The sequence below is a fragment of the Nothobranchius furzeri genome, chromosome 4, assembly GCF_043380555.1.
Source record: "Nothobranchius furzeri strain GRZ-AD chromosome 4, NfurGRZ-RIMD1, whole genome shotgun sequence".
NCBI lineage: Eukaryota > Metazoa > Chordata > Actinopteri > Cyprinodontiformes > Nothobranchiidae > Nothobranchius > Nothobranchius furzeri.
This window is the reverse complement of record NC_091744.1, coordinates 87,380,555-87,407,054: the sequence shown is the minus strand read 5'-3', so window position 1 is coordinate 87,407,054 and position 26,500 is coordinate 87,380,555. Positions and strand designations below refer to the sequence as shown.

Below are 26,500 nucleotides of genomic sequence, written 5' to 3'. Positions count from 1 at the left end.
TGTGCTATGAAGTCTAAAGTAGATAAGTAAAAAATTCACCCAATAATCTTCAAACATCAGAGATGTTAACCATGCTAATGGCAAGGCACAAGTGATGGAAATGTTACCTCATCTCTCATTAATCCCACAACTTCAGTCTTAAAAACACAATCTAATCTTGATCTTTTACATCCAAGCGTCAAATCCAGCCTGTGTGTTAACACTCGGTCATAGATATGAGAACAAATTAATGTTTGTAAGGATAAAATATCCAGAAGTTCCCTACCAGGTGGAGATATGTTTTACTGTAGTACAGTTTCTAATGTTCAAGCCAGAATAGAACAGTGTTAGTTATTTAACACCACCATCCACACGTCTTCAGTTAAAGTCTTAAACAGTACATACAATCTTCCTTCCTTAGATTGCTGCTTGTTCCAGTGTAGATTTTATTTCATCGTCTCCAACCCCACGGCGGGATCGACAGTCGTCATCGTTACACTAAAACGGATCCCAGACATTTAAGGGGAACTTTTTAAACTGAGAATAAAACTTAAAAATTCAATAAAGAAAATGTTTAGAAGGAGAGAAACTGAGTAAACGATGGGAGGTAATAAAAACGGTGTGGGTTGAAAGTACAGAAAAAGTAATAGAAAAGTAATAGAATAGTTTTTTTTTAATCAGTGACAAAGATGAAACAACCTTGCTTCAGAATTCTGAAAGAAGCTGGAAGTGGTTTAAAACTCGACTAATCTCACTCTTTAATGCTCCCCTAGTTTTTAAAGTCAAACAGTTTTGAACAAACCAACGATGAATTGTACTTAGATTACTTGTAATTAGATTACTTGTAATTATTATGAGGTGTTATGAAAAACACCTGAAAGCTAAATCAGACTCTGTTTTGGTAAAATCTTATTTTTGACTATTAGTAATTAAAGTTAGAATATGGAACATCTTAATAAAAAGCTATGATAAAAAACACACCTGCATGGGGCATTTCCAGGTGTGCTGAATGAATGTATGCTTTTTCATTCTGTTATTAATATTTTTAACTAGTCTTTTGTTAAGAGTCTGGTGATCCAAACTGCTACAGCAAGATTTGCTTTTGCATTACATCATTCAGACACCTCACCCTCACTACTGAAACTCCAACATTACACACTCCTTACTGTACATTAATGCCACTGTTTAGCACATACCAACCTCTGTATATTTTATATCTCTTATTTTATTGTTTAGTTTATTCATTGGTTAAATAGGTATCTACGCATTATACACACACTCACATGCACACACGTAGAAAAATAAAAAATAAAATACTTAGCACACACATTTAGGAATGTGTATACCTTACATACTATATATATTATTACTTATATTAGCCATTTTTATATTTTACTTGTTTTTACGTTATTGTATTTTGCACAACTGTTGCTGTGAAGCTCACACACAAGAATTTCACTTGCATGTACTGTACCAGTGTACCTGCACATGTGACGTGACAATAAAAGTGATTTGATTTGATTTTATTATTGCAGGTTCACTCATTGATTTAAAACGCACACACATATTATATATTTATTGGAACATTTCTAATTTGCCTTCTATAAAAATGTGGTCTCATGAAGGCTCTAATATCAGAGTTTCCTCACTGTTCTAGTTCCTGAACCCATGGATGCTCACGTCATTTAGTAGGTTAATAACTCTCCTAGATCATATAATACTTTCTGTTCCTGCTTCAGTACATACTGTAACCATTTCATATTTACCTTAATTAGGGCTGTAGCGAAGCCTCGACGTAGTCGACGGCTCGATTCTATAAATTTGTCGACGTCAGATCTGGAAGTCGACGCACCGCGCCCACTTGTTGCATCCCCAGGAGTTTGTAAATGGAGGAGGAATCTGCCTGTTTTTCCTCTAGTTCGCTCTCTTCTCCGCCTTCACTAACATCTCCGCCAAATACCGAAGACCCGGAACAACGTCCGTCCACTACTAGATTATTTTCCTGTTTTGCCCGCCTTCGTCTCCCGGCAACGGACAACAACTTCCGGGGTCAGATGCGCTGCTTCGTGTCTATCGCAGATGTAGAAAATCACCGGGAGCGCTTCTCCCTTCATTAAGGAGCTTCTTTCAGACACGAGGAGAGCTGTTTTGGTGGTAGCAGTCTCTCCTCCGTGCTGGTCTGTTTGCTGCTGGGTGTTTTTGGTTTATTTAAACTTGGTAACTTGAACTTAACGTTGGTAAAGCTACTGTTAGCATCTTCGCTAACAGCTTCTTGCGTTGGGATAAGCTGTTACGTTTTGGTTTAGAGTTCATCTTTTTTGTGGTGTAGATCTCCCTTTTATTACATTTAGAGTGTTGTGGGTTTTCGGTTTAGTGTAAAATATCACCTGAGTTTGGTTTAACCCGTAAGACCACTCGCCTCACGCACATAAGTGACCAAAACAAAGCAGCATGGAGACACTCCATCTTCTACCACCTCTCAGGCAGCAGCCTGCACTCCCAAGTTCTACACGTCACCAGAACATAACCAACCAACACAATAAACGCAGTGGTATACAAAATGGAAGGCCTGTAGTGTTTATTCTCTTACAGTAAGAATTTATCAATTTTTTTGAGGAATTTATTTGAGATTTTCTGGTTTTTGTTAATTGTGCAATAGAAAAATAATCATTAGATTAATTTTCTAAATAGTCATTAGAATAGTCGACTATTCGATAAAATAATCGTCAGAATAATCGTTTTAAAAATAATCGTTTACCCCCAGCCCTAACCTTAATGCATTTCTACTCCAGTGAAACGAGTTAGCAGACAACACTGAAGAGTTTCTGTCTCCAGGGCCCACGGCTGAATGTGGAGCTGACCTTGTACTGAGGGGGTGTATTAGGGCTTGAGCCATGCGTCTCAGCGGGCAACAAACAGGTGGAATCATCATCTGCATTGCCAAAGGCGAAGCTACAGAGCACTCACTGTTAAACCAGGTTATCTGGGAGTAGATAGAAGGTGGTGTATCTGATGAGGTCTATAGGAGACAGCAATAGTGAGAAGCAGCTGGACGATCCTGACCTGAAGAACGGGTTTAAAGCAGGAAGAAGATGCACGAAAGCAGATGTTTAAAACAAAGCCCACGAAAAGATCAGTGGGGCCAAAAACACAAACGCAGAATGATGTTGATTCCTTCAACGTTGCAGGGAAGGAGTGTGCAGCGTGCATGATAACACACAACAGACCAGAGATACTATCAGATAAGTGCAAAAATGAGCGACCCTTTGGGCTGAAAGCTGGATTTAGTTCTTAAAGCCAGAAGCTTTTATGATAGCTGCAAGTTCATTTGCCAAGAAAGTAAAAGGTAGTGACAGAGAGTGTGTGTGTGTGTGTGTGTGTGTGTGTGTGTGTGTGTGTGTTCTTTATCTCATGCTCACAAACAGGGACTAAGAGCACATCAGGCCTCTCTCCCTGTGTGCAGGGCAGCATATCCTGCTCTCCAAAGCCCAGGAAATTACAGTCCAGCCAAGCAGAAAACAGGTGTGGGATTTGGACAACTGGTCTCACCTTTTCTTAAGCTCCGGGCTCACCAAGTCATCCCTACTGTAAATCACAAAACACCAGATTTCTACGTAAAGCTCATAGGTGTGTGTTTATGTCTCCGCTGACCAGCCGTGGCAATTCCACAACTGTTGTGCTTAACAGCAAAAAAGGGGGGAAATGACCAAATGAAGTACCGAATGGTCAGGAATTATAAGTTGGTCAGAATAGCGCCGAGTCCCAAGCGACTAGTGGTCATTTTCTTATAACAGATATTAAATCCCAAAACCGTTCTGATGTCAGCTGCTGTTGTGTTGAATTCAAACAGAAAACTTGAAATTTAATCGTTAAAGTCGTTCTTAAACATTTCTACACCACATGTAGGAGCGTAGAAAACAAACAGACCGTGGGGTCAAAGGTTAATGTGTTTAAATGTCAGTCCTTCCACCTCCACAAGATGGATTCATCAAAACTGTAACCTTAGTAGAACGGCTACGCCAGAAAAAAGGTAGAAGAAGAACAGAAAAGGGGTGAGAAGATTAAACACCCGTGTAAGCATCCGTATGATCTGCTGCTTCAGGGTACTGCATCAAATCCTGCAAAGACACTAAAGTAGTAATTGTGTGCAATGTTTGTTCGGTGCATCTGGATTCAAACAGCTTGAAGCAGTTTCCAGCTCTCGCTGGCAGGAATTCAGTGCAAAACCAAGAGAACCTGCCCTGAAACCCACACTAGCATTGTTTCAGGCACTTTATGTGATGTAAACTTCACTGGAATAGATGTTAAAGAGCAGAACACGCATGTTAAACAAATTACTAAATTCTTTTTATTAGATTTATTTTTAATAAATATTATGAAAACACAGCTAAACCCATTGTTGGAGGGGTGTGTAGCTTTAAAGGTGTGGAACACATTTGCGGTGATCTCTGGTAGGAATGGACGCCTTGCAAGTTGTTTTCGGGGCAAAAAAGGCCCAAAAGCTCCTAAATCAGCATGAACTCATCTTCTGCAGCAGAGTGTGTCACAACACAGTTGGACATCTCTCCTCTGACTGGCAACACGACTTTACTACCGAATATTTGCTCTGCATCGTTGTTTAATCTCCACACATAACAAGCCTGGAGGAGTTCTGCCATGTGGTAGAGGTGCTAATGGTTAGCTTCTGCTAGCCGAGACATTCTCTGCTGTTTCCTGAATGCTAAAACAGCAGCCTTCTCTGTCGTGAGTCCAGATGGGCGGGTCCATGAATGTTAGTGACAGGGTGACGTCGATCTGTCAGGCTTTTCTCATCCTAGAGTTTCACCGTCTGTTTTCTATCAGAAGCTGCTGCAGGAGAAAGACTCAGAGCGGCCCGTTATAATCAGAAATGATCATTAAAAACTGTTTCAGTGCTCCACACCTTTAAATGCACAGGACTAAAGTGAGTTTTGAGTTAATGATTTTCATTTGGTGATGATGAAATTGTAAATTTGCCCGTGCGGACTCTTACGTCTATACTTATTTAGCATTTAAATCACTTTTGAGACATGTGCCCAGTCTCGGTTTTCAAAATAGACCAAAATAACAAAATATGGGGAAAATCATCTTTTTCTTTGTTTGCAGGTTGTCAGCCAAACAAAACGAGTTAGATGGGACAGCACTGTGTAGTTTATGAAAGCTGGAATATCTTGAAATCTAAATTTCAAAACAGCTGTCAATTCCCAGCTGTGCCGTCAGAGTTGAGATTGAGCCTTCAAAGTCCTTTTCTTGAGCCCTTCTTTTGTCCCCATGCTGTGGTTTGATTGACACAATAGAAAAGATGCTGCTTTTTGGATCCACCATCAAAGGAAGGATCTGTTTCATCTGCAAGTCACAAAATGCAAAAACTGCATTTGAGGCGAACAAACAAACAAAAGCAGGAACTTACCAAACGTAACACTCGCCTCTGTTCTGCATCGCTTCACAAATGTTTCCACTCCAAAACACCTGATTCTAACGACTGAGTGACCTTTTTCACAATACCACCAGGAGCCTTTAATGACCTGTTAATATGAATCAGGTGTGCTGGAACAAGAACATATCTAACGGTGCAGGTGAGTGGGTCTCCTGCACTGGAGCTCTGCACCAGGAAACACGATTAGTGGCTTAAAAAGGGTTCAATCTGGGATTTTCAGGATCACAAAGATGGTTTCTTCACCTGCTGCAGAGAACAATCTGCTCTGGAGAGAGTTAAAGATAAGAGATCTATGAAACGAGACAGTCAGTGTTCTTTAGAAAAGCAACAAATAAAAATGTGATTGAGGTGACGTTGTGGCGGTGTCTGCTTTCCTCTGGACTTTCACTGATCTCTCTCTCTCTCTCTCTCTCTCTCTCTCTCTCTCTCTCTCTCTCTCTCTCTCTCTCTCTCTCTCTCTCATTTATTTATTTATTAATTAGAAAGTGATAATTAGATCTACGGGCTGCACAGTGGCACAGTGGCTAGTGCTGTTGTATTGCAGCAAGTAGGTTCTGGGTTCAAATCCCAACCTGGGGTCTTTCTGCATGGAGTGTGCATCTCTCCGGGCACTCCGGCTTCCTCGCACAGTCCAAAACCGTGACTGTCAGGTTTATGAGTTTCTCTTAAATTATCCTTAGGTGTGTGTGTGCGTGTGTGTGCTTGCATGTTTGCCCTGTGTGTCTCTGTGTTGCCCTGTGATGGACTGGCATCCTGACCAGGGTGTGCCCTGCTGGAGATGGGCACCAGCCCCCCACAACCCTGTGTGGACATGCGGGTATAGAAAAAGTATGGCTGGATTAGATCTACTCTTGCTTCGTGATGTGGCGGCCAGAAGGATATGTGTATTATTTTATGAGCTTAGCTACATTCATCCTTTTTCTGTGCCTTTGAGAAGTTACCTTAAAGCTGTACAAGTACTAGCAACTGTATTAAAGCCTTAGTTAAAACTGCACACTGGAGTAGAGAGGACAGTTTCATGAGGATTTTTAAGTTCCCCTAAAATCAAAACCCATATTTTAAATGAAAGATCAGGTTTGATCCAACAGAACCATCATTTCAGGCAGTTATGGTGATAAATACTAATAACAGCAAAAAGTCTGCCTCTCTATTCTGTTTGCGTACTGGTTTAGGAGGCAGCAATCGCTCAGAAGGTAGAGCGGACTGTCCAGTAGTCAGAAGGTTGTAGGGTCGATTCCAGAGAAGGAGAAAGAAAGCTGCACGCATCTGAAGAGGTCTGTGGTTTGTTTTCTGTTCCGTTTACATCAGCGTGTATAAAATAGACTTGAAACCCTTTGCTTCTGGGGTGCGTCGAAAGCATCACACTGCTGCTGGTGGAAAGGAACTCATCCAGTAAAACGGTGGTCAAGTGCCGTCGAGCTGTTTCACACCTTTTTCACGTGCAGTAGAAAGAAGGGGTAAAGCACTTTGGAGTCCTCTGACTCTGAAAGGCATCCTAGAGTTCAGGTTGTTTATCATTGGCTCAAATTTCAGCATCACCAAGTCAATAAACATAAACAATAACGTCCAAGCGGCTCACTACGGTTACCGCTGTGCTGAACTCTGCTGTCGAGGGTCATCCCTCCTCCGTTGTGAACAAGACGGTCATTTATCTCTACACGTGTTATTCTTCCTCTCCTCAGAGCCAATCAGACTTTTCTCCAAAACCAGCGTGCCTTCTAACTGCAGCATCGAGCCCACACCCCTCCCTTCACCCTCGCTGGTTTACATCTCATTAATATTCATTTTCACACTAACTGTAAGCACGAGGCCCAGATGATCACTGGGATGTTCGCTCCTTCCCAGTAAATGTTTTCCTTTTGTCAGGAGTTTTTTTTCTTTGCCTTGCTTGGATCAGTGATTCCTCTAAGATCCTAGAATTCCCACTTTCCATGTTTCTAGCTGAACCCTTGCTGATGATGAGGTTAGACGGTGCTTTTTGTAGCGTGACTCCATGGTTCGCAGTTCCTGCAACCACCTATTCTGTATTAAACCTGCGAAACCATTACTCGGTAATAAACCAGTCAACATGACTGTGAACCAGCAGTGACGCTATTTTGATATGAAATGACCTTTCAAAGAGAATGGAGCATTTTGTCCCAGCTGTGATTCATTACATTCACACTGAGGGAGAAGAAATAGCAGCAAACATCTTCAGTGCAACCTTGGTTGCCTTCACAGCCAAACATTGATTTTATAGCTCCATGAAAGACACTTGAGGTGGAGTTCATAACTGACCTAAATCTGGTGGTATGGATGGAAGAGGCAGACAATTATACAGAAGTTTGTGTTGATCAGCCAGTTTTAGAGACGTGAAATAGTGAAAATCTGGATCTGAGAGGGCCAGTTTCAGCAGACAGCTTTTAATCAAAGTGAAACATTTTTAAAGGCTGAATAAATGTCTCCATGTGCCAGATCTGTGACTCATTTCTGTTAATTACAAAACTCTTGGTTATTAACAGATTATTAGAATAAAACGGAGAATCCTTTAGAACATATTCAGCTGATTCTGACGCAGCGTGTCCGTCCTTCTCACCAGGTTTACGGCTTAACAAATGAAACAACTTGGTTAGAGTTAAGCTAACCCTAACCCTGGTGGAAAATAACCTGTACTAGACTAAATGTGTTTTATAATATTATAAAATAATACATATTTTTTCTTTATAAAAAATAAAAATAATATGAATAATATTAACAGATTTAGCAAATTCATGTTAATTATGCTGAGCTGCTGTTTGTTCACCCACTGATGCACCTGATGCTTCATTTTAGTCTCATGTCCTGCATAACCTTTGAACCCTGCTGCTTCACAGGGATCAACGTGGCTGCAGGTGAAAGGATGGCGTGATTTAAAATGTAGGTTCTGGATGAATCAAACATCACAGCAGAGCAGGATGATTTTAATCAGGGTATCTGCAGGTTTAAGGGAGCCAAATTTAAGACTTTTTAAGACCTTTTTAAGGCCACTTTGACCAAATTTAAGCAATTTTTAAAATTAAATTTAAGCTATAATTTCCAGCTATTGCCTGGGGCCGGTGCTGACCACGTCGTGAACGTGGGATTAGCCATCCAGTTACCATTAAACTTGCACTTCCCCATGGCGCAAGCTCCCACTAGCTTAACCAGCTAATGTGCTCATCTAAAAAAAGCCCCCTTTCACAACCAGCTGAACGTGCACGGTTCCGCTTACGCCAACATCGTACACAAAAAATGCTGAACACTAACTAGAAATTCACGAAAATTTTTATAGAAATAAAATAATCTTGCTTATTGGGTCTTTGGTAATTTAAGACCTTTGGAAACTGGATTTAAGGATTATTTGTCATTTTTAAGGATTTTCAAGGCCTTAAATTTGGAAAAGCAAATTTAAGACTTTTTAAGGACCCGCGGATACCCTGTTTAATGCATTATATGATAAGAGGCAGTCAGCTGATGTTTTTCTCTTTCTTTTTTATTTTTTCTAATATTAAATGAAATATTTTGCAGTTTTGATTAAGCTAACTCAGCGATGAGGCTGTGCCTTGGAACTCGTGTTTATGAAGTCAAACAAGCAACCAGACACAAAAAGTTAAGAGTCATCTGTTTCACCGGCCTGAGCCTGAAAACGAAGCAGAAGCTCCAAAGTCTCTGTTGCAACAACCTAAGACGACCCGTCTTCCACGTCGTCTCCCACACTTGAACCTCAATTACTCTGTATGTACAACACAGCTAAAGCTACCTCTCTGAGCTAACACTGACCATCCTGCTGCGCGCTGTCTTCTGCTCACTGGTGCACAAAATCTGCCCTGTCAGACGTAGGAAGTCTATGATGCAGGTAGAGGAAAGCATGCTGTTTGGATGAAACATAGAGGAAGTCAAATGTTTGCTGCAAGACTGCAGCTCAGGACCTTCAAGCCCAAAACATATTCTAAAATGGACCCAGTGTCCCAGTTTGCCCTGTTCAGGTGATGGGTCGCCCGAGTCTTCAGGATAATAAGTGTTTTATTCTAAAGTGTTTGTAATGTTTTCTCAGTGTATGAATCATATTAAATCAATGGGCATTGGTATTTCCTACAAAATACATAAATGAGCAGGTGAATATACACTTCTGCATCCTACGGACAGCCTTCAGTCAGGCCTGCATCACAATGAGGAAACAAAGATCTAAAAAGTTCTGTTTGACTCATTTAGCCTTTTACTCTTGGAGTAATATCCGTTTTCTGCAGCCTCTGAATGATTCGTGTCTCCTGGCCCACGCAGGCCATCAGCTACAACAGCAGAGGAGACACTTAATGAATGTGTCTAGGACAGCCGTCGAGGGCAGAGGTGATACGTCTTCATTCTACGAGGGGCGCTGAACCACTGAGAAGGCTGAGTTTGATAAGAAATCTTTGAGTGGGGCACAAAGTCACCATCGCTGCGTGATAACAGAAAGGACAGCTAGAGATCATGCAGAAGCACCTAAAACAGGACGAGGAGATGAATGCACAAACTAAGAGTGTGCACATGCGCAGACAAAGGTGCAACATTTACCCATAATTCTCAGGATGATGGTCCAAAAACAATAAATCAGACGACTCATATTAGACAATAATTTACTCCAGACCTAATAAAATGGACCCAGAATGTATTTTACATGAAATGTTTTCAAATATTAAGGAATTTTAGAAATCTAGGACTTCAACATCTGCGTAAGTTTCAAAACCGGAAAGTGAACAAGTTTATTTTATTTATTTTAAGGGATGAGGTAAATAGTTAGGGTACCTGGCCATCACTGAGGAGCATCAAAAAAAATATTAATGGGGAAAAAAAAAAATCTACCAAAAAAACAAGCAAGCTACCAGATTTAAGTTGCTTCAGAAGCTTCTGCTCAGCTTAGTGGAGATGAGAGTCAAGGTTGAACCAGCTTCTCCTGGACAGTTTTATCTATTTATTTATTTTATTTATTTATTAACAGATTTTTAAGGAGAATAAAACCCCTTCAGATGAATCATCTCGTTTACAAGTTGGTCCTCCTGGAAACAAAGATGCAAATACAAAGACAAGATAACAGAGCGATAAATTCAATTCAAAACAAAATGACAACTTACCACTACCACAATAAAAATAAATCAATAAATAAAAATAAAATAAAAATTTGGTTAAATGGACAAATGTCTTCCTTTCTCCCAGACGTTCACGCTGTTCTCATTCACCACTCACATCTGTTGGTGTTTACCAAGTGACTTATATCTGAGTTTTTACAACATTCAGCTAGCTTATCAACAGCTTGCACCCAGCTGAACACCCTCACTCACATCTGATTTCTGAAAACAAGATAAGGTCAATTGGCAGACTTAAAAAGCGGGATTTCTCTGACCTTATCTTGCTCTTTCTTCCAGGGGAAATGCCTTTATTGGATAGACAACCCCACAGGCACAAACCCCGGTGGACACCTAAAGCAGGCTACCCTTTTCTTTTAACATGGAATAAATCGCCTGTTTCTGATAACATCGGTCCAGCTGCAGAGAAACGTGAAACCCTTTCTTTCTCAGATACAACCACCTGTGTTTGTCTCATCTGGTTTCAAATCAAAGGGCTGCTTTATAAACCAGTCCACAACGAGCTATCCAGTACACTATTAGGATGAACATCAAAGCAAACAAGCAGCACCTTCATGAACAAAGAAAGAAATATGTCAGCAATTCAGAGACAAAATGCACCAGCGTGGGTGGAAAGGAAGAGGCGAGGACATGAAGAAGCAGAGCGAGCATGTGGATGTAACGGGGAAGAAGACAAACGCTGACCTCGTACGAGTCGATGGCCTCTCGGTCCAACGGGCGACTGACCGACACGTCTCCGCTGTTTATGTCGATGGTGAAAAGACCTCGAGGTTCCTGGTCAGCACCGGGGCCAGCCAGTCGGAAAATGTGGTTCCCTGGCTTTGCTGGAGAAATGACCTGATGCAAAGATTTTTCAAATCATTGCAAATTCATCACTTATTTTATTCTCACTTTAAATGACAATAAACACGATAGAAAGAGAGAATTTAAAGTGTCATAAAAGGTGATAAAGTGAGCCAATCACCAGTTAAAGTCCTAAAACAGAGAAGTCTTTGATTTCATCATCAGCTGGCAAAGTCAGTACATAGAAAAGAATAAATAACAATAAATAACCCTATTTCTCTTCATCCAGAGGCTTGCCACAGCCACCTACACAGGTGTTGTGGATGCAAAAAGCAGGATGTTAAAAAGAAACTGATTCTTTAATTACCATTCCAAATAATACCCTGTGGTATTAGCCAAGCCCCTAAAATGTCTCATAGAGGAGGGCTGACCATTCCTACCGACAGGAGCAGAAACTGATATTTTCATTACCAACAAATCAAATCCAGAGACACTGAGCATACTTACATGTGACTACCGTGGTCCAAAGGCAGGATGAAGCATCAGTTTGGGAAAGAAGAAACACAAAATGGAGCATGTTAGTGTGAAATAGCTGAGATGTAACAACAACAAAAAGCAAACATCTTTCCTTCAGGGTCGTAAAAACAAACGTGATTGAAGAAAATACACGAGGACGTGAAACAGTTTTCCAATCTCTCTGGTTGGATTTTTCTTTTCGTTTTCAAACTCCGATGTCAGAGCACGAGTCATTTGTAGAATATTTATGAGTCTGCATAATTGCCAAATCAAATTTCCATCACTTCATAAAAGAACTGCAAGTGTTTGCTGCACCCACACAAACACACAGGAGGGTAGTCACCAGTGACCTCAGCTTTGTCACCATGAGTCGAGGACTTAAACGTCCCACTGTCAAGTGTCGGAGGATCAGAGAGGAGGCAGGAGGTTAGCTTTAATGAGAGCGCGCTTCAATGGGACGGCAGCTAAAATGAAGGCCTTTCAGCTTCCTACTTGAAAGAGCATGGGCCATGAGACGGCAGAGCTACAAGCCCATGTCAGACAAAGCTCAAGCACTCCCAGCCTCTCCTGAGCTCACTGGCATTTATCTCCACGTCCCGCTTCATCTTCCCCCTCTGCTCCAGCTTCCTTTCAGGCGTCTTGCTCCCCGCTGGTTAGTGTCTCTTACATGTCCATCCCTGCCTCTCTGCAAAAACTCCCATGTGTTTTTTTTCCACCATACATCGTTTTTGCCTCTTCTTTGTACCATGTCCTCTCGAGCTCTTTCCCTCAGCTTGTGTGCCAAATATTAAAAGAAACAGTGCTGAAAAAATAAAACAGTAGCAAGGTTTCCCATCAACCTTTCTGGTTCTGGTCAACAGCACCGCCTCACACTCTTCTAAATCTTCCTTTGCATCAACAGAAACATAAAGAGAGAAGATGTATTGTTTCTCCACACCCTGCTGAGCTCCTGTGAGACTTAAACACGTCACACCGATCTGACATTTAGACGGGAACTCTTAGCGTCACATGTTGAAGCATCTTTATTGATGATGACATCAGAAACTACAGAAACTGCCTTTACTGGGGAGATGGCTGCACGGGTTAAAGAGGACAGTACGGGGCTGGATGGAACATTTTAACCTGCTCTGCCTTCATCAGCATCCAGGTTACCATGGAAACATGTCCACAGACAGCATCTGTCTTCTTTGTGCTCCCCACATGTTTGTGGGATTTTCACTGCTGTCAATGACACACACACACACACACACGTGCACGTACACGCACGCGCTGCATGAAAATCAGAAATATGCTTAAATATTGGTTTTCAGTGTTCCACATCTTTAAGAATACCATCCTGAAGCAGCTTTTGTTGTGAACTAGCCTTTAACCATAAAAATAAATGGAAGTGAATAAAAAGTAATTTGATTTGAAATGACCTTCCCGGTCTGAAGGTATCATTGGTTTAGTAATGTTTACAAACATTGTTTGTTTGTTTCCAATTACAACCTGCTACCAAAGGGGTCTTAGCAGGTTTCCATAAACTGGAAAACTAGCTAGGCGGTTAATAAAGGTGTGATGTGCAACTTTAGAAAGACATTTGCTTTTGTTCACAGCAGCATCATCTCAGCGGGATGATGCTCTAAATATAAAGCCACATACTAACCAGTAGCAGTACTCAGATCAGTACGTTTAAAGCACCAATGTGAACATTTGTAAACCAAAATATTGTGACCTGCTCTGTGAAGGAGATTCTCACAGCATGCTGACTCTGTGCTGCACAGCAGGACCCCGTGTGCTCTAACAGAGACAGCTAGGACGCAACACTGAGTTGTAAAAAATAGAAATATCGTCCGAGTCGGTGTTTGTCTTCACAAGCACAGTAATTAAAGCTCAAATTAGAGCATTTATAGTTTGCACGGTTAAAGTTTTTAATGTAGCTTTCTTAGTGCAGAAGCAGGCTCCTCCTCCAGGGACATAAACTCACAGATGGCTCGGCTTCAAACATCAATATGTGTAGGAGAGTTAGAGGAAAAAGTAACATGAGTGGACCTTCACAGGGATTGATGGTGGAGAGTAGGTGGAGGTGGAGGGGCTGAGGAGTGTGAGAGATCGCTGATAAAGACGCCGTAAATTCTACTGAGGAATAACTGAAGGGTTACGAGAAGTTTCAGCTGATTAGGAGATGTCTCTGTGGGGTGGAAGTGCAGTGGGTCTGCAGCGCACACGCGCACACATTGGTCCTCTGATGTATGCTCATGCTGGCAAAGAAATCTGCACCCAGTGGCTTTGTCTCCACTGAATCTGGCTCCCTCTGTGCGTGTGGGAGGACTGATGGGAGAATCTCACCTCCTTCCATCAGCTCTCATTACCAGCCGAGCACACATGAAAGACTGTGAGGCTCCCGATCCTGCAGGAAGATGACAGGAGGTGTGGTGTGGCTCCACTACACTAAACACCTCACAGCATACTGAGAGAAGCAGCGACTAAACAATGCATGGGCAGAAGAGTGTCTGCGTGTGCTGGTTTTGTGTATTAAACCCTTAAAAAGACCTTGTGTTGCTGCTCATGATCTTGTCAGCTGTCAAAAAGAGTAAGGAAGGTGTAGAAATGTTTAACAACGTTCTAACGTTTACCTTCTTCTGCAGAACGTGTGCAATGTGTAAAAGAAACCCGCTTTATCGTAAACAGGGATGAAAGCTTCCATTTAAAAGGGATTTTTAACTGTAGCATGCAGCGTGCTTTTGTGTGAACAAGTTCACGACGACGTCCCTCAGTGGTGCTTCCCTTCCCCCAATCACGTTCATCCAGCCAGCCGGGAACGACAATCACTGGCTACTGTGTGTGTGTGTGTGTGTGTGTGTGTGTGTGTGTGTGTGTGTGTGCGCGAGTGTGTGTGTGCGTGTGTGTGTGTGTGTGTGTGTGTGTGTGTGTGTGTGCGTGTGTGTGTGTGTGTGTGTCTGTGTGTGTGTGTGTGTGTGTGTGTGTGTGTGTGTGTGTGTGTGTGTGTGTGTGTGTGTGTGTGTGTGTGTGTGTGTGTGTGCGCGAGTGTGTGTGTGCGTGTGTGTGCGAGTGTGTGTGTGCGTGTGTGTGTGTGTGTGTGTGTGTGTGTGTGTGTGTGTGTGTGTGTGTGTGCGCGAGTGTGTGTGTGCGTGTGTGTGCGAGTGTGTGTGCGCGAGTGTGTGTGTGCGTGTGTGTGCGAGTGTGTGTGTGCGTGTGTGTGTGTGTGTGTGTGTGTGTGTGTGCGTGTGTGTGTGTGTGTGTGTGTGTGTGTGTGTGTGTGTGTGTGTGTGTGTGTGTGTGTGTGTGTGTGTGTGTGTGTGTGTGTGTGTGTGTGTGTGTGTGTGTGTGTGTGTGTGTGTGTGTGTGTGTGTGTGTGTGTGTGTGTGTGTGTGTGTGTGAGTAAAGGAAACAGCATGGTACAAATGTAATACTCAGGTTAAATGGGAATGTTCTGAACAGAAGTTTCACCTAAAAACAAACTTCTGTAAACTTTGCTGCGAGTGTTCGTGTTTTTTCAGTTCAACAGTTAATTATGTTTTACTCAGACTTACAGAACTAGTCGTGTTTAATTCATCAAGCTTTACATAAAGTAGCCTTTAGGCATCGAGTATTCACAGAGGAGATGTGCACACAGACCTGCTAGATTTCTACATCAGGATGAGATAACGAGCAGGCTCTTGGACAGATTTAACTCTTTGGTCATTACTTCTCAAACTTTTCATCAAGACCCTCTCCTCATAAAATGTCCAGACTCTTCTCATTAGCTTTCGAATTTACTCTATAAATAGTTTCTACCGTAACCTCCTGTGAGTACCACTAAAGGAAACCCAAACACCATCAGTATTACCACAGATCCAGCACCATGTTCTCAAGGCGGAGCCGACTTGTTCATACCTTCTATCTGTGTGTAGGCCAGCATCGCTCTGCAGAGGCAACAATGAGGACATGTGTGGAAGAGACAGCCCCTGCCTTAGTACTGCAGCAAACACAGTAATCCGCGCTGCATGCACTAGTCTGCTGAGGGCGACTCTACTGGTCATGATTGATGTCACTGCCTGTGCACACAAAGGAAGTATGAACAAGCATGTTTCAACTGTTACTCGATATGCAGACGAGTCAGCCCCCCCCCCCCCAGCTCTCTACTGGTCATTTATATAAGCTCCTCTCGCCACTGAGCTGCTCTGTGTCCAGTGAACAGGAAACGGCGTCATAGAGCTGCTAACATCTGTATCAAGCAGGCGTGATGAATGTGCTCCAAGGCAGCTAGTGAAACGGGGCAAAAACACTTTTTTCTAGATAATTAACAGAATCAATTAGACTAAATGACAAAGCCCGCAGGCTGCCTGCTCGTCTAATGTTGTAAGAGCCCCCAACTCAGCTTGCTCTCTTCCTGCTTGGAAGCATAGATAAAGCTGTGATATTAAACGTCTGCGAGGAGGAGCAGCAGTGAAAGACGCGTGAAATAGTGAAGGAAGAAAACAGAAAGATCCACAAGTCAGTAGAGAGACACTAGATAGATGGCAACGAGACAGTGAGAGCACGTCGAGTGACAGGCAGAGAAAATTTAGGAAGCAGTTGGCACTGAAACAATGAAAGACAATTGCCAGGCATGTCCATTCTCATTACTTTTTTAGCTGGAGCTAAAACCAAACCAGGGCTTCATTTCTCTCACCAACAGTGTTTTATTTCAACTGTCATGTCAAGTCAGACATAGTGAGCTGAGCCCTGAGGTAAGGAGACGATAAACAGACGACTGACGGCTCCTGTACCGCATTTAAAATGGGATAAAACCCGATTTAAACCTGAGAAAGTTCAAACACTTCAGATTTGTATTTGTAACATGTGGGCCATTAGGTTCAGGTCTTTTTAAATGAAGACACCCTGAAGCTCCAGCAGGAGAGGGTTAAATGCTACTCAACACCAACAAATCAAACCATTCCTCTAACTAATGAGCACTTTAAAGACTCCAAACAAATAAGCTTTACCACTACATAAGTGTGAGGGCTGCTGGACAACTTTGCAACATTTAGGCGGTAACTCATCAGTGACGGCAGGTCTGGCCAGTATTTCACCTGTCAGAGCGTGGCAGCAGCACATTCACCGGAGAATAAAAAATAATGTTAGTTTTAACTAAATCAGCTTACAGTAGGTCTCTAAAACACGATAACGTCTAAAACACATTTACTTCACACGAAGATAATCTATGCCGTTGCTCTTTTATGGGCCAGGAGAAAATGTGTCCTTCAAACGTTCCATAAAAGCCGACTGGTCCTGAGCCACTGTGACGCAGGCTGGCTCTGATTGTAACTGCACGTTCTGACAGATCAGAAGAAGAAATGCTGACGTAAACACATGTATTACAGGAGTGCAAACACCAAAGTGATTCAATAACAACTGCTCTACTTTAGAGTGTGTTTTTGCCATATTTTTACAAGTAATTAAAACTTACTGTCTTGAGTCAAATTGATACATTTAATAGACTTCATCTGTATAAAAGGGCTGGCTATACTGGAAATGTCCCAAAGATACAGACCCTAAAACACGAATAGTAGAAATAAATATATAAAACGGACTACGCTCTTGCTCAAGCTTCCCGTTGTGAGTCATGATGGGTGAGTCCATGAATATTAAAGAGCAAGTCACCCCAAATTAGGGCTGCAACTAACAATTATTTTCATAATCGATTAATCTGTCGATTATTTTTTCGATTAATCGATTAATCGGTTTGTTGTTGTTTAGCTATTTAACCTATACAAGTGATGGATGCATTTCAGTAAAAAAAAAAACATAAGAGAATTGTGCAGTTGACTGCAATCTATTTTATTGCACATGAACACAGTCAGCGGTGTAAAATGAGCTAAACAGTGCAAAATATCAGTCCAGAATAATTTTTAGCATTAGCTGGAAGCCTGCATCTTCCACCATGGATAGTGGCCTCATGTCTTTTACCAGCATGTTTAGAATAGAGTTTGTAAGTGGTATGAATTGCTGGGGGGTGAGTGTCTTGTTCCCCATGTAGTTGTCCATCGTTGCTTGTTTTTTTCTGCATAAGAAACACAAATAGACTGACATAAGTACACATATAAAATAAAGCAGCACACACACTACAACACTAAATCAATATTATATTATTTGAATTAATTAACAATATACAGTGATCATTTATTTTGAGGATTACGTTCTACAAAATAGCCCGCAACAGGAGATATTCAGAAAAAATTCTAATTTTTTTACTATTAAAAAGCTCTAAGTAAGAAGCTCATGAGGTTTTTACTTTGAGTCGGGAGTGTTTAAATTAGCTAGAGAAATGTGAAAAATGTTTATTTTGTGTGATACTGTTTAAGAAACATGACAAAAATGTGTTGTGAGGCGTTTTACAGCGTTAGACGGTAAAACAGCCTTTTAATAGTTAAAAAAAGGACTTTCTGAATTTCTCCTGTATTTAAAAATTGAAAGCGTACAACTATGCCGCGTTATATTCACCTGGACACAGCTCGTCTGTAAATTTTTCACCGCGGAGTTGTCCTTTTTTGAATGAGGAACATAGTTATGGGTTTGTGCCGTTTTTCTCTTAACGAGAACATTCTTATAAACAGACGTGCTAAATTTGGCAAGCGCATGATTCACAACACGGAGGAGATTCACGATTGCATCTAGTCAATCAGAAGTAGAACACCGTAGACTGACGCGGCAAAAAAACATGTTTAACATCCAGTATAACGAACTCAGCTAAAACACTAAGTCCAGCTTGTTTATTTTCTGTTACTTACCGGGCTGGCTCTTCCAAATGACGGCTCACTTGACTGCGGTGCTCTTCCTCTGCTGCATCAGCCCCCACATGCTTTCGTCTCAAATGTTCACTTAGGGACGTCGTGCTTCCGTGCCATGCTAGATGGTTTTTGCATATTTTGCAGGTCACCCGTCTTTTCAAGGCATCTAGAGTGAAGTGCTCCCATACTCGTGAGGTTTTTGTCCGGGGTTTCTCTTCAGTTTTGTCGCTTCTATTTTTCTTCCGTATTTCTTCTTGTTCTGCCATCTCTCACAGCAAGATGAGCGTCAGTAACGTGATACGTCATGAAAACCGAGGGCACTCATTGGCTCATTTCTTCTTCTACGGCTCCACTGGTAGATCAGTGGCTCATTACTGCCACACACTGGCGGCAAATTTAACAGCTTGTAACCGATGTCAGATTGTGGTAAAAATAGACTTTATGCGGTAAAATATGATTATTAAACAACTAATCGATGACTAAAAAAGTTGTTAACTATTTTAATAATCGATTATAATCGATTAAATCGATTAGTTGTTTCAGCTCTACCCCAAATAAACTTTTTTTTGCTGATAAACTAAATAAACGAGTGTCTAATCGTGCTGCAGACACGTGTCGTCAATAATTTGGTACTTCAGTGCATCTTAGTTAAAATTTAAATATTCTGCCTAAAACTGGCAGTGTTGTGCCGTTGTCAGGTAAAAACTCTGCACTGTATTTTAATTTAAATCTGCCACCACTATTGGCTAAGAGGTATGCTATGATGTAAACTGGTACATTATGATGTCACAATGCTGTCATGAGCCTGTGTGTGTGTGTATTTGTTAGCGGCTCCGCCCTCTCGGTCTGCCAGGCAACAGCATTTGTTGCATTTTTCAAACATGAAGTGGGAGTGGAGTTAGACTCTGGTAGGGGTTGACTTGCTCTTTAAGTGACAGTGTCACTCTATTTTGTGTTTCTTTTTTCCCAAATTGATGCTTCATCCTGCCTTTGGACCACGGTAGTCACATGTAAGTATGCACAGTGTCTCTGGTTTTGACTTGTTGATCTGTCAGGCTTCTCAAATCCTATTTTCTATCAGACGATAATGCAGGAGATAGGTGTAGGAGACTAGTTTCATGCTCAGCATTTGCAGCTCTCTATTTAACGTATGAATGTGTTTTCTATCAATAAAGAAAGAATAAAACAAAATAACTTTACAGAGCACGTTGGTCCAGCATTTTGTTAAAAAGTATTTTAACTTGCAGATATGAGTCAGATGTCTTCACTTGTGCATCGATTATGGGAAAACACCCTCCAACATGTTTCAGAACCCTGGACAGCTCCATTGAGGGTTTAAGCTGTTTTTTCTTCTAACAGAACAATTTCTCATAAGTTTCTTGGGTAAAAATGTCTTCCTGTTTCATTGGTTGCTTCAGCAAGTACTTCAAGGAGCACCACAAATAGGTGAGGAACTAAAAAGCTGTATGCTAGATGTAGGAGATTTCTTTAAGAGTCGTTATCACCTTGTAAGAATATTTTAAAAGGTGCTAAAATTCTGAAAGAGGTGAATTCATGATCACAAAGAAGCATGCAAGTTTGTGGTTGTTTAAATGTAAAATGCTGAGTTTGTTACTCATGCTCCTCTCAATGGGCAAAACAAAACACATACAAACAAAACTGAGACCCGTTTTTAAAAAAGAAAAAAGAATAAAACAAAACCAAAGAACCCAAAATAAACTACTTGAGCTATGATGGATTTCTGTTCCTGAGCTCTTAGATTTTTCCAATTAGCAGAGACTGAAGTGTGGAGCACTGAGAGAAACATGTAAGCATATCAGTCTCGTCACATGCTCCAGCTGCTGTCTGAGTTGTTGTGAGCTGTTTATGGGTCCAGGGCGGATTGGGGGGGGGACGACACAGACCTCTGTATCAAACAATTCCACAGCTAGCAGGAGGTGTGACATAAACAACAAGGTTCTTACCCTTCCCCAGTGAGCCCCACTGACAGGTGACCCACCTCTGGCACTCTCTCTCTCTCTCACTCACTCACACACGCACACACACACACACACGGTCTGCAATAGTGCAGTTATATATGCACACAGTCATACATGTCAAATCATAGTCCCAGCAGTCTCAGCTCTCCCTTCCCTCAAACTGCTTATCTCCAGGCGCGCGGGGGGGGGGGGGGGTAAATGAAAAATGAATGGCTGCCATATGGAAGTGATACGTTGTGTGAGAAGAGGAAAAACTATTGGTGTGGAAAATCAATTTAGCCTAGTCGCAAACATATAGCTTTCCATTGGGTAAGTAGTCAAGATTAGCCCCTCTTCTCATGCACGGCTGTGTGTGGAGGAAGAGGAGAGAGATGAAGGACTCCAAATAAGGGATGAAAAAAGACAAGTTTCAAATGGAAAGTGTTAAAAAAGCAAAGATCACCAGAGGAGGAGAAATAAAATAATTAATGACTTATATAAAGTCGCAGGTGCGTGCACATGTTGCACCGGGCCTGCAGCTGTTGTTATGTCACACTCAAACCACAGCTGATCGAGAGGACACCTCAGAAATGATCTGCATTCCAAATGGTCAAGACTAATCTGCCACTTCCCATTTCTCTATATCACCTTCCAAGCAGGCATGACATTTGCATAAATCCCCCAAAACATCACCTAAAGCTTCAACACAAGCACACAAACTGCAGTAAGTCTGGTGGCCTTCATTACTGGGTATCTCCAGGCCCTCACTGCAGTAGAGCATTAGTATGAGCTCTGTGCTGTGGCTGTACTCTCCAGGGTGCAATTATCTATTAGGAGAGGGGCCTGGTGAGGGACACCTTCTCATGCTGCTCTCAGAGGGCGTCCAGAGATGTAGTGACGGCCATGTCTAGAACAAAGCTGGCTCATGTGCATGGTCATCTCTGTCCATGGTGCTGACTTTAGGATGGAGGAGGCACCGCTATCCGTGGGTAGAGAAAACCGCTGAAGAAGGCGCGGTCTGCGGTGTTTTATCACCCACCTCTAGGATGGACAGGCAGCACCTGTCCATCCTAGACAAAATTTGTCTGGCTTTGATACAAAAGTCTGAAATAAGTATTTAAAGGTTGTATTTGGCAGCTGATTGCACACAATGGCAATGTTTGTGAATGTTTGTAGACAGATGTTTGCAGGACCAGCGCCTTTGTTGGCTGAAACACAACATTCCTAAAACTTACAGGACTTCGACGGGCTTCATGAAAGCCAATCACTTTTCGCTGTGCCCTCAGGAAACAAAACCATCTGTTTTTAGTCATTAGTGAAGCCTTTTTTGAAGTTGCACTTGGAAGCTCGAGCTTAAGACGAAACCCTGAAATTTTCTTTAATCGTTATTTTCAAAGGTCTTGATTCTCCTTGAAGTTTCTGGCCAACTTCTATTTAAAGTAGAAACTGTTTATGAATGAAGAAAGTGGTCAGGAAAAATAAGAAAAACATCTCAAGTATCTCAAGTTGAATTCTTAAACAGGAATGTGTTGTAGGTAGATAAGCTGCCTGGACAGGTAGTGGTTGTTGGTTTGATTCCCATTAGGAGACCGGACCAAGCTTTAGGGGGCCACGTCTTTCTGTGTGAAGGTGGGTCATTAGTGATGAAATGTTTCATGTATTGTTTCTGGGTCTGATTTTATTAAACAATGAAAAATTGCTCCTTGCAAACAACAGAGTGAAAGACAAGATATTAATTAAAATTAAAATCTCAAAGTCATCATCACACACTGGAGAAATGACATCTCCACATTAGACCCATCCCCCCATGGGGAGCAGTGAGCTGCAGCTGTGGCTGCGCTCGGGAACCATTTGGTGGTTTAACTCCCCAATCCAACCCCTAAAGCTGAGTGCCAAACAGGGAGGCGTTGGGTCCCATTGTTAAAGTCTTTGGTCCGACCCAACCGGGATTTGCGCCCCCATCTCCCAGTCCCAGGGCGGACACTACCACCAGCCACTGAGAAGGTGGCCTTCAATAAAATAAAACTATGGATTCATTTTTTATCTCAAACTTTGAATCTTGTAAGAAAATAAATGAACTTATTCATTTTGTTTCTACAAATCAAAACAAGTAAGAAAATAACATATTTAACCACAATTTCTATTTGCTCTTGATCAATTTCCCTTTGGGATTAATAAAGTATTTTTGAATTGAATTGAATTTAATTGAATTGAATGGTTTTAAGTTAATTTTCAAGGACTAACTAAAATTTATGGTCATGATTTTTATAACTGAATTTAAACATTTTGATATTTCTGCTTGCTTCTCTAAATTCAATTCCACTTTCTACAAGCTCTGCCATCTTTGCTGTACCTCCCTTATACCTCCATGTGATGCTACTCATCTGACCTGTTGACAGTTATTAGAGTAAGAATCTGCTTCGTTTGTCACTGTTCTGTAGAAAATGTGTCTCGCCTCTGCAGTTGGTTCTATTAAGCATGACAGTCATGAGATTATGGTTAAAATTGTTTACTAGAAAATGCATGAATGCAATTTCTACTAAAATAGAAACACTTGATTGGATAGAAACAGATAAAAATCATCAAATGGTTTAAAAAAAACAACACATTGTAGATGTTGTAATGATATTGTAGATGATATTATATTAGATTATATTATATTAGATAAGATTAGATTAGATTAGATTAGATTACTATAATGACCACACAGCGAGCCGGGGGAATTTTTAGTAGATAAATTGTTCTGTATAAATAGGATTCACGTAAAATGTTTTTTTAACCAAATTTTGGCAAGGGATGGGTAAAATGGTTAAAGCTGCATTTTAATCTCCACAATATATTTATAGCTGTGCAACATTAAAGTGTTGTTAAGAGTCATGATAACACATTTTAAAGGTGTGGGAAAGTTGAAAGTCAATATATTAGCAGTGGTCTGGTAGGACTGAAGGCCTTGCAAGCCATACTCAGGGCAAAGAATGCCCAGAACAGAGTGGCAGCAGACGGCAGGTTTTAGAGTCTTGTTTCCTGATATTTGGACATCTGAACTCAGACAGAATAACAGCTACGAGACTCTACCACTGACTTGCAATGATAATGTTTTATCTCCACAAATAACACAAGCCTGGAAGAGGTTTTCTGTATGGTGGTGTTGCTATTGCTAACGGTTAGCTTCTACTAGCTGAGACGTTCTCTGCTGTTTCCTGGACACTAAACCAACAACAGCGTTCCCCGCTGTGAGTCCAGATGGGTGAGTCCATGGATGCTAGTGACAGTGTGACGTAGATCTGTCAGGCTTTTCTAATCCTAGAGTTTCACCGTCTCTTTTCTATCAGAAGCTACTGCAGGAGGTAGGTGTAGGAGACTATCTTCATGTTTAGTCTGCATGATAAACTCAGAGTGGCCCAATATAATCAGAAAGAATCATTAAAAAATGTTTTCAGTGTTTCACACATTAAAGCTAAATTGTTTTCCAAACTTGCCACTGCAACTTTAATTAGCCAATGGCTACTTGATGGGGATTAGGTCAGCAACACCTGAGTAAATCTGGCGTTTCAGTACTGGATATTAGGGGACTAAAGGATTTAGAATCCAAATGTTAAACTCTTTGGTTTGTTTGCTTTTGTTATTTACGGATATGTCTCTTACCTTTCCAATGAGTCTGGGAAAAGGACCCCTCAGGTTCTCAGTGACAGGCATCCCGGGGACCAGAAGGGATCTCTTGGATCTATCGGGTAGCTTTTGGCGAAGACCGGGAACATCCTACGACAACACAGAGAGAAGGCGTTTAGCTAATCGTCGGCGTAGCCCAAAGGTAAACGATCCCACAGTAGATGATGAACTAATCACCCTAAAATCAAGTCTCACTGGGTTAACTCTCATTGTTAAATGACTCAACTGAAAACCTGAGCAGAAGATATTGTTCAAGGCATTCGGTACTGATGGAGAGTAATCCAGACTCTGTAGAGGACAGCATCTGAACGTCTTCTGGCAGTCGTAGGGCTTCCACGTTTGGAGAGGAGACGTGATCTTACAGCAAACATGTAATAAGCTTCTCTGCAGCTCTCCCTGAAATGTAATTTATATTCTACGTTTCTGTATTCAGCCTGTGTTAAATGAGAACAGGAGCGATGTAGAGAAATCAAAGCAAAAACTGAAAACTGGGTTAAAATACAGAAATGAAAGATGACACGGTTTTGCTAAAGCAATTGCTTTGTTCAAGCAGATGGAATTACTCTGAAATGTTGTTTTGATCTTGGAAAACACAAAACCATAATCTGATTTTGTTTTCCAGCCTCCTGCTGTTGTGAACAAGGAAGTGGTTTGTACCATTTAAAATAATAAAAGTGTTCCCCTTCTGCTGATCCTCTCGTAGCTCTTTCACTTTGGGTATTGATAAAAGCATCGCGCGCCATCGACACCGAGCAGATAAGCTCGTTTGGCTTTTCACAGATTCATGTCATTTTGTCACATGTTGAGCAAAGTCCAGTCCTAGACTCCTGGTCATGTTGCTCTTTCTTTTGCCCAGTAGTTTGGCTAAAATGACCCCAAAGTGTTGCTTGTGTGGGCTGCTGCAGTCACAAAGAACCAAAGTCACCGGTGCAAGCGATGTCCATGTGGGTTGTACGTGAAAAGGTTTCCCAGCTGGAAATGTTCGTTTTTATAAATGGTAAATGGTTTGTATTTGTGCAGCGCCTTCTTAGGGTTCTACAACCCCCCAAGACGCTTCACAACACAGTCAGTCATTCACCCATTCACACGCTGGTGGGGATGAGCTATGATGTAGGCACAGCTGCCCTGGTGCGCTCTGGCAGAGGCGAGGCCTGACGCCACCGGTCCCTCCGGCCACCTCCAGCAGGCAAGCAGCATTATCTGGTCGGAGCCGTGATTGAACCAGCAACCTTCTGATTACTGGACAACCAGATCTACCTCATCAGCTACTACTGCCCCTTTTAGTCTAAAAGCTGAACTGAACTGTTTTCATTTTATAACTTTGTGTTTGATTAAATTCACATTTTTAGTGCAACTTTTCCAAATTTTTATTCAAATCTTAATAAATATAAAAATATTCACCTTTTTCATTTTATTCTGACATCAAACAAGTTAAAATACAATTCCTTGCTTCAGTTTTCCGACCAGTTAGCTGTGGTTAGCCTGTAGCTAATGGATCCACCCATCTCTGTTTAGTGGCTGAGAGGTGGGGGTAAGTTCATCACACTGGATTCACTCATTCACCAAATGGGACGAATAAGAACCACCAGTTATTTAGTTTTTGTTACTTTGGTGGGGATCCAGAGCAGCAGAAGACTACCAGCAGCGGTACAAGGACAACCTATAAGCTCCCTCACAGCAATGACACGTCAGAGGTTTGAATGGACCAACAGCAGCAACCCTTTTAAACGAGGCTCTTTTTACTTCAGACATGAAGGTGTTTCTAAGGACCTTTTTACAGAATTAGAAACACCTTCACGTCCGAAGCAAAAAGAACCTTTTTAGTAATTAAAAAGAGGACATAATGAACATTGTAAAGAATTTACGAGAAAGTTTTGGACGCAGCAAACCTCGTAGCTCATAGATCTACCAACTATTTCAACACAACCTGGAACCAGATCATTACTTCCTCTCAAACACCCAATCCAAGCGTTCTTTTTCTGGATTTTCTGATGAATATTTCCTTTGTGCGTTATTTACCAGGCAGGCCTTGAGCCCCACCAGCCACCTGGACCTGGTTTCTATTCTATGTTGATGTCTCTCCCTTGAGGTGGAGAACCCACCTGGGAGAAGATTCTTCCAGCATTTTTATTCCGAGCCAGGTCGAGCTCCGTAGCTAGACACAAGGTGGGACATTCCCTCAGGGCTGGGACTGAGCCTTTGCCTTAAGTGGAAGAGTTCAGGTATTTAGGTATCTACTTTAAGAGTCAAAGCAGGATGGAGTGAGAC

The 26,500-nt window shown here is 41.6% G+C and overlaps 2 protein-coding genes across 3 annotated transcripts in view; both read right to left on the bottom strand.

The window, feature by feature from the left end:
* cdh13 (cadherin 13, H-cadherin (heart)) overlaps positions 1-26,500 on the bottom strand; it is a 428,096-nt gene that overhangs the window by 219,262 nt on the left and 182,334 nt on the right. The window contains exons 4-6 of one of the 2 annotated variants that reach the window (XM_054733486.2): positions 24,209-24,322; positions 11,845-11,850; positions 11,239-11,391 (exon numbers count right to left, since the gene is read on the bottom strand). In XM_054733486.2, the coding sequence (XP_054589461.1) occupies positions 11,239-11,391; positions 11,845-11,850; positions 24,209-24,322 (273 nt within the window). Of the gene's footprint in view, positions 1-5,407; positions 5,760-11,238; positions 11,392-11,844; positions 11,851-24,208; positions 24,323-26,500 lie in introns of those variants that run through there. The other variant, XM_054733485.2, reaches the window with a different exon arrangement.
* Positions 14,735-20,772, bottom strand: LOC139069696 (E3 SUMO-protein ligase ZBED1-like). Its single transcript, XM_070550586.1, has 2 exons — positions 18,606-20,772; positions 14,735-17,878 (listed from the first exon to the last, which is right to left on the bottom strand). The coding sequence occupies exons 1-2, from the start codon at positions 18,869-18,871 to the stop codon at positions 17,710-17,712; spliced, it is 435 nt and encodes a 144-aa protein (XP_070406687.1). The 5' UTR covers positions 18,872-20,772; the 3' UTR covers positions 14,735-17,709.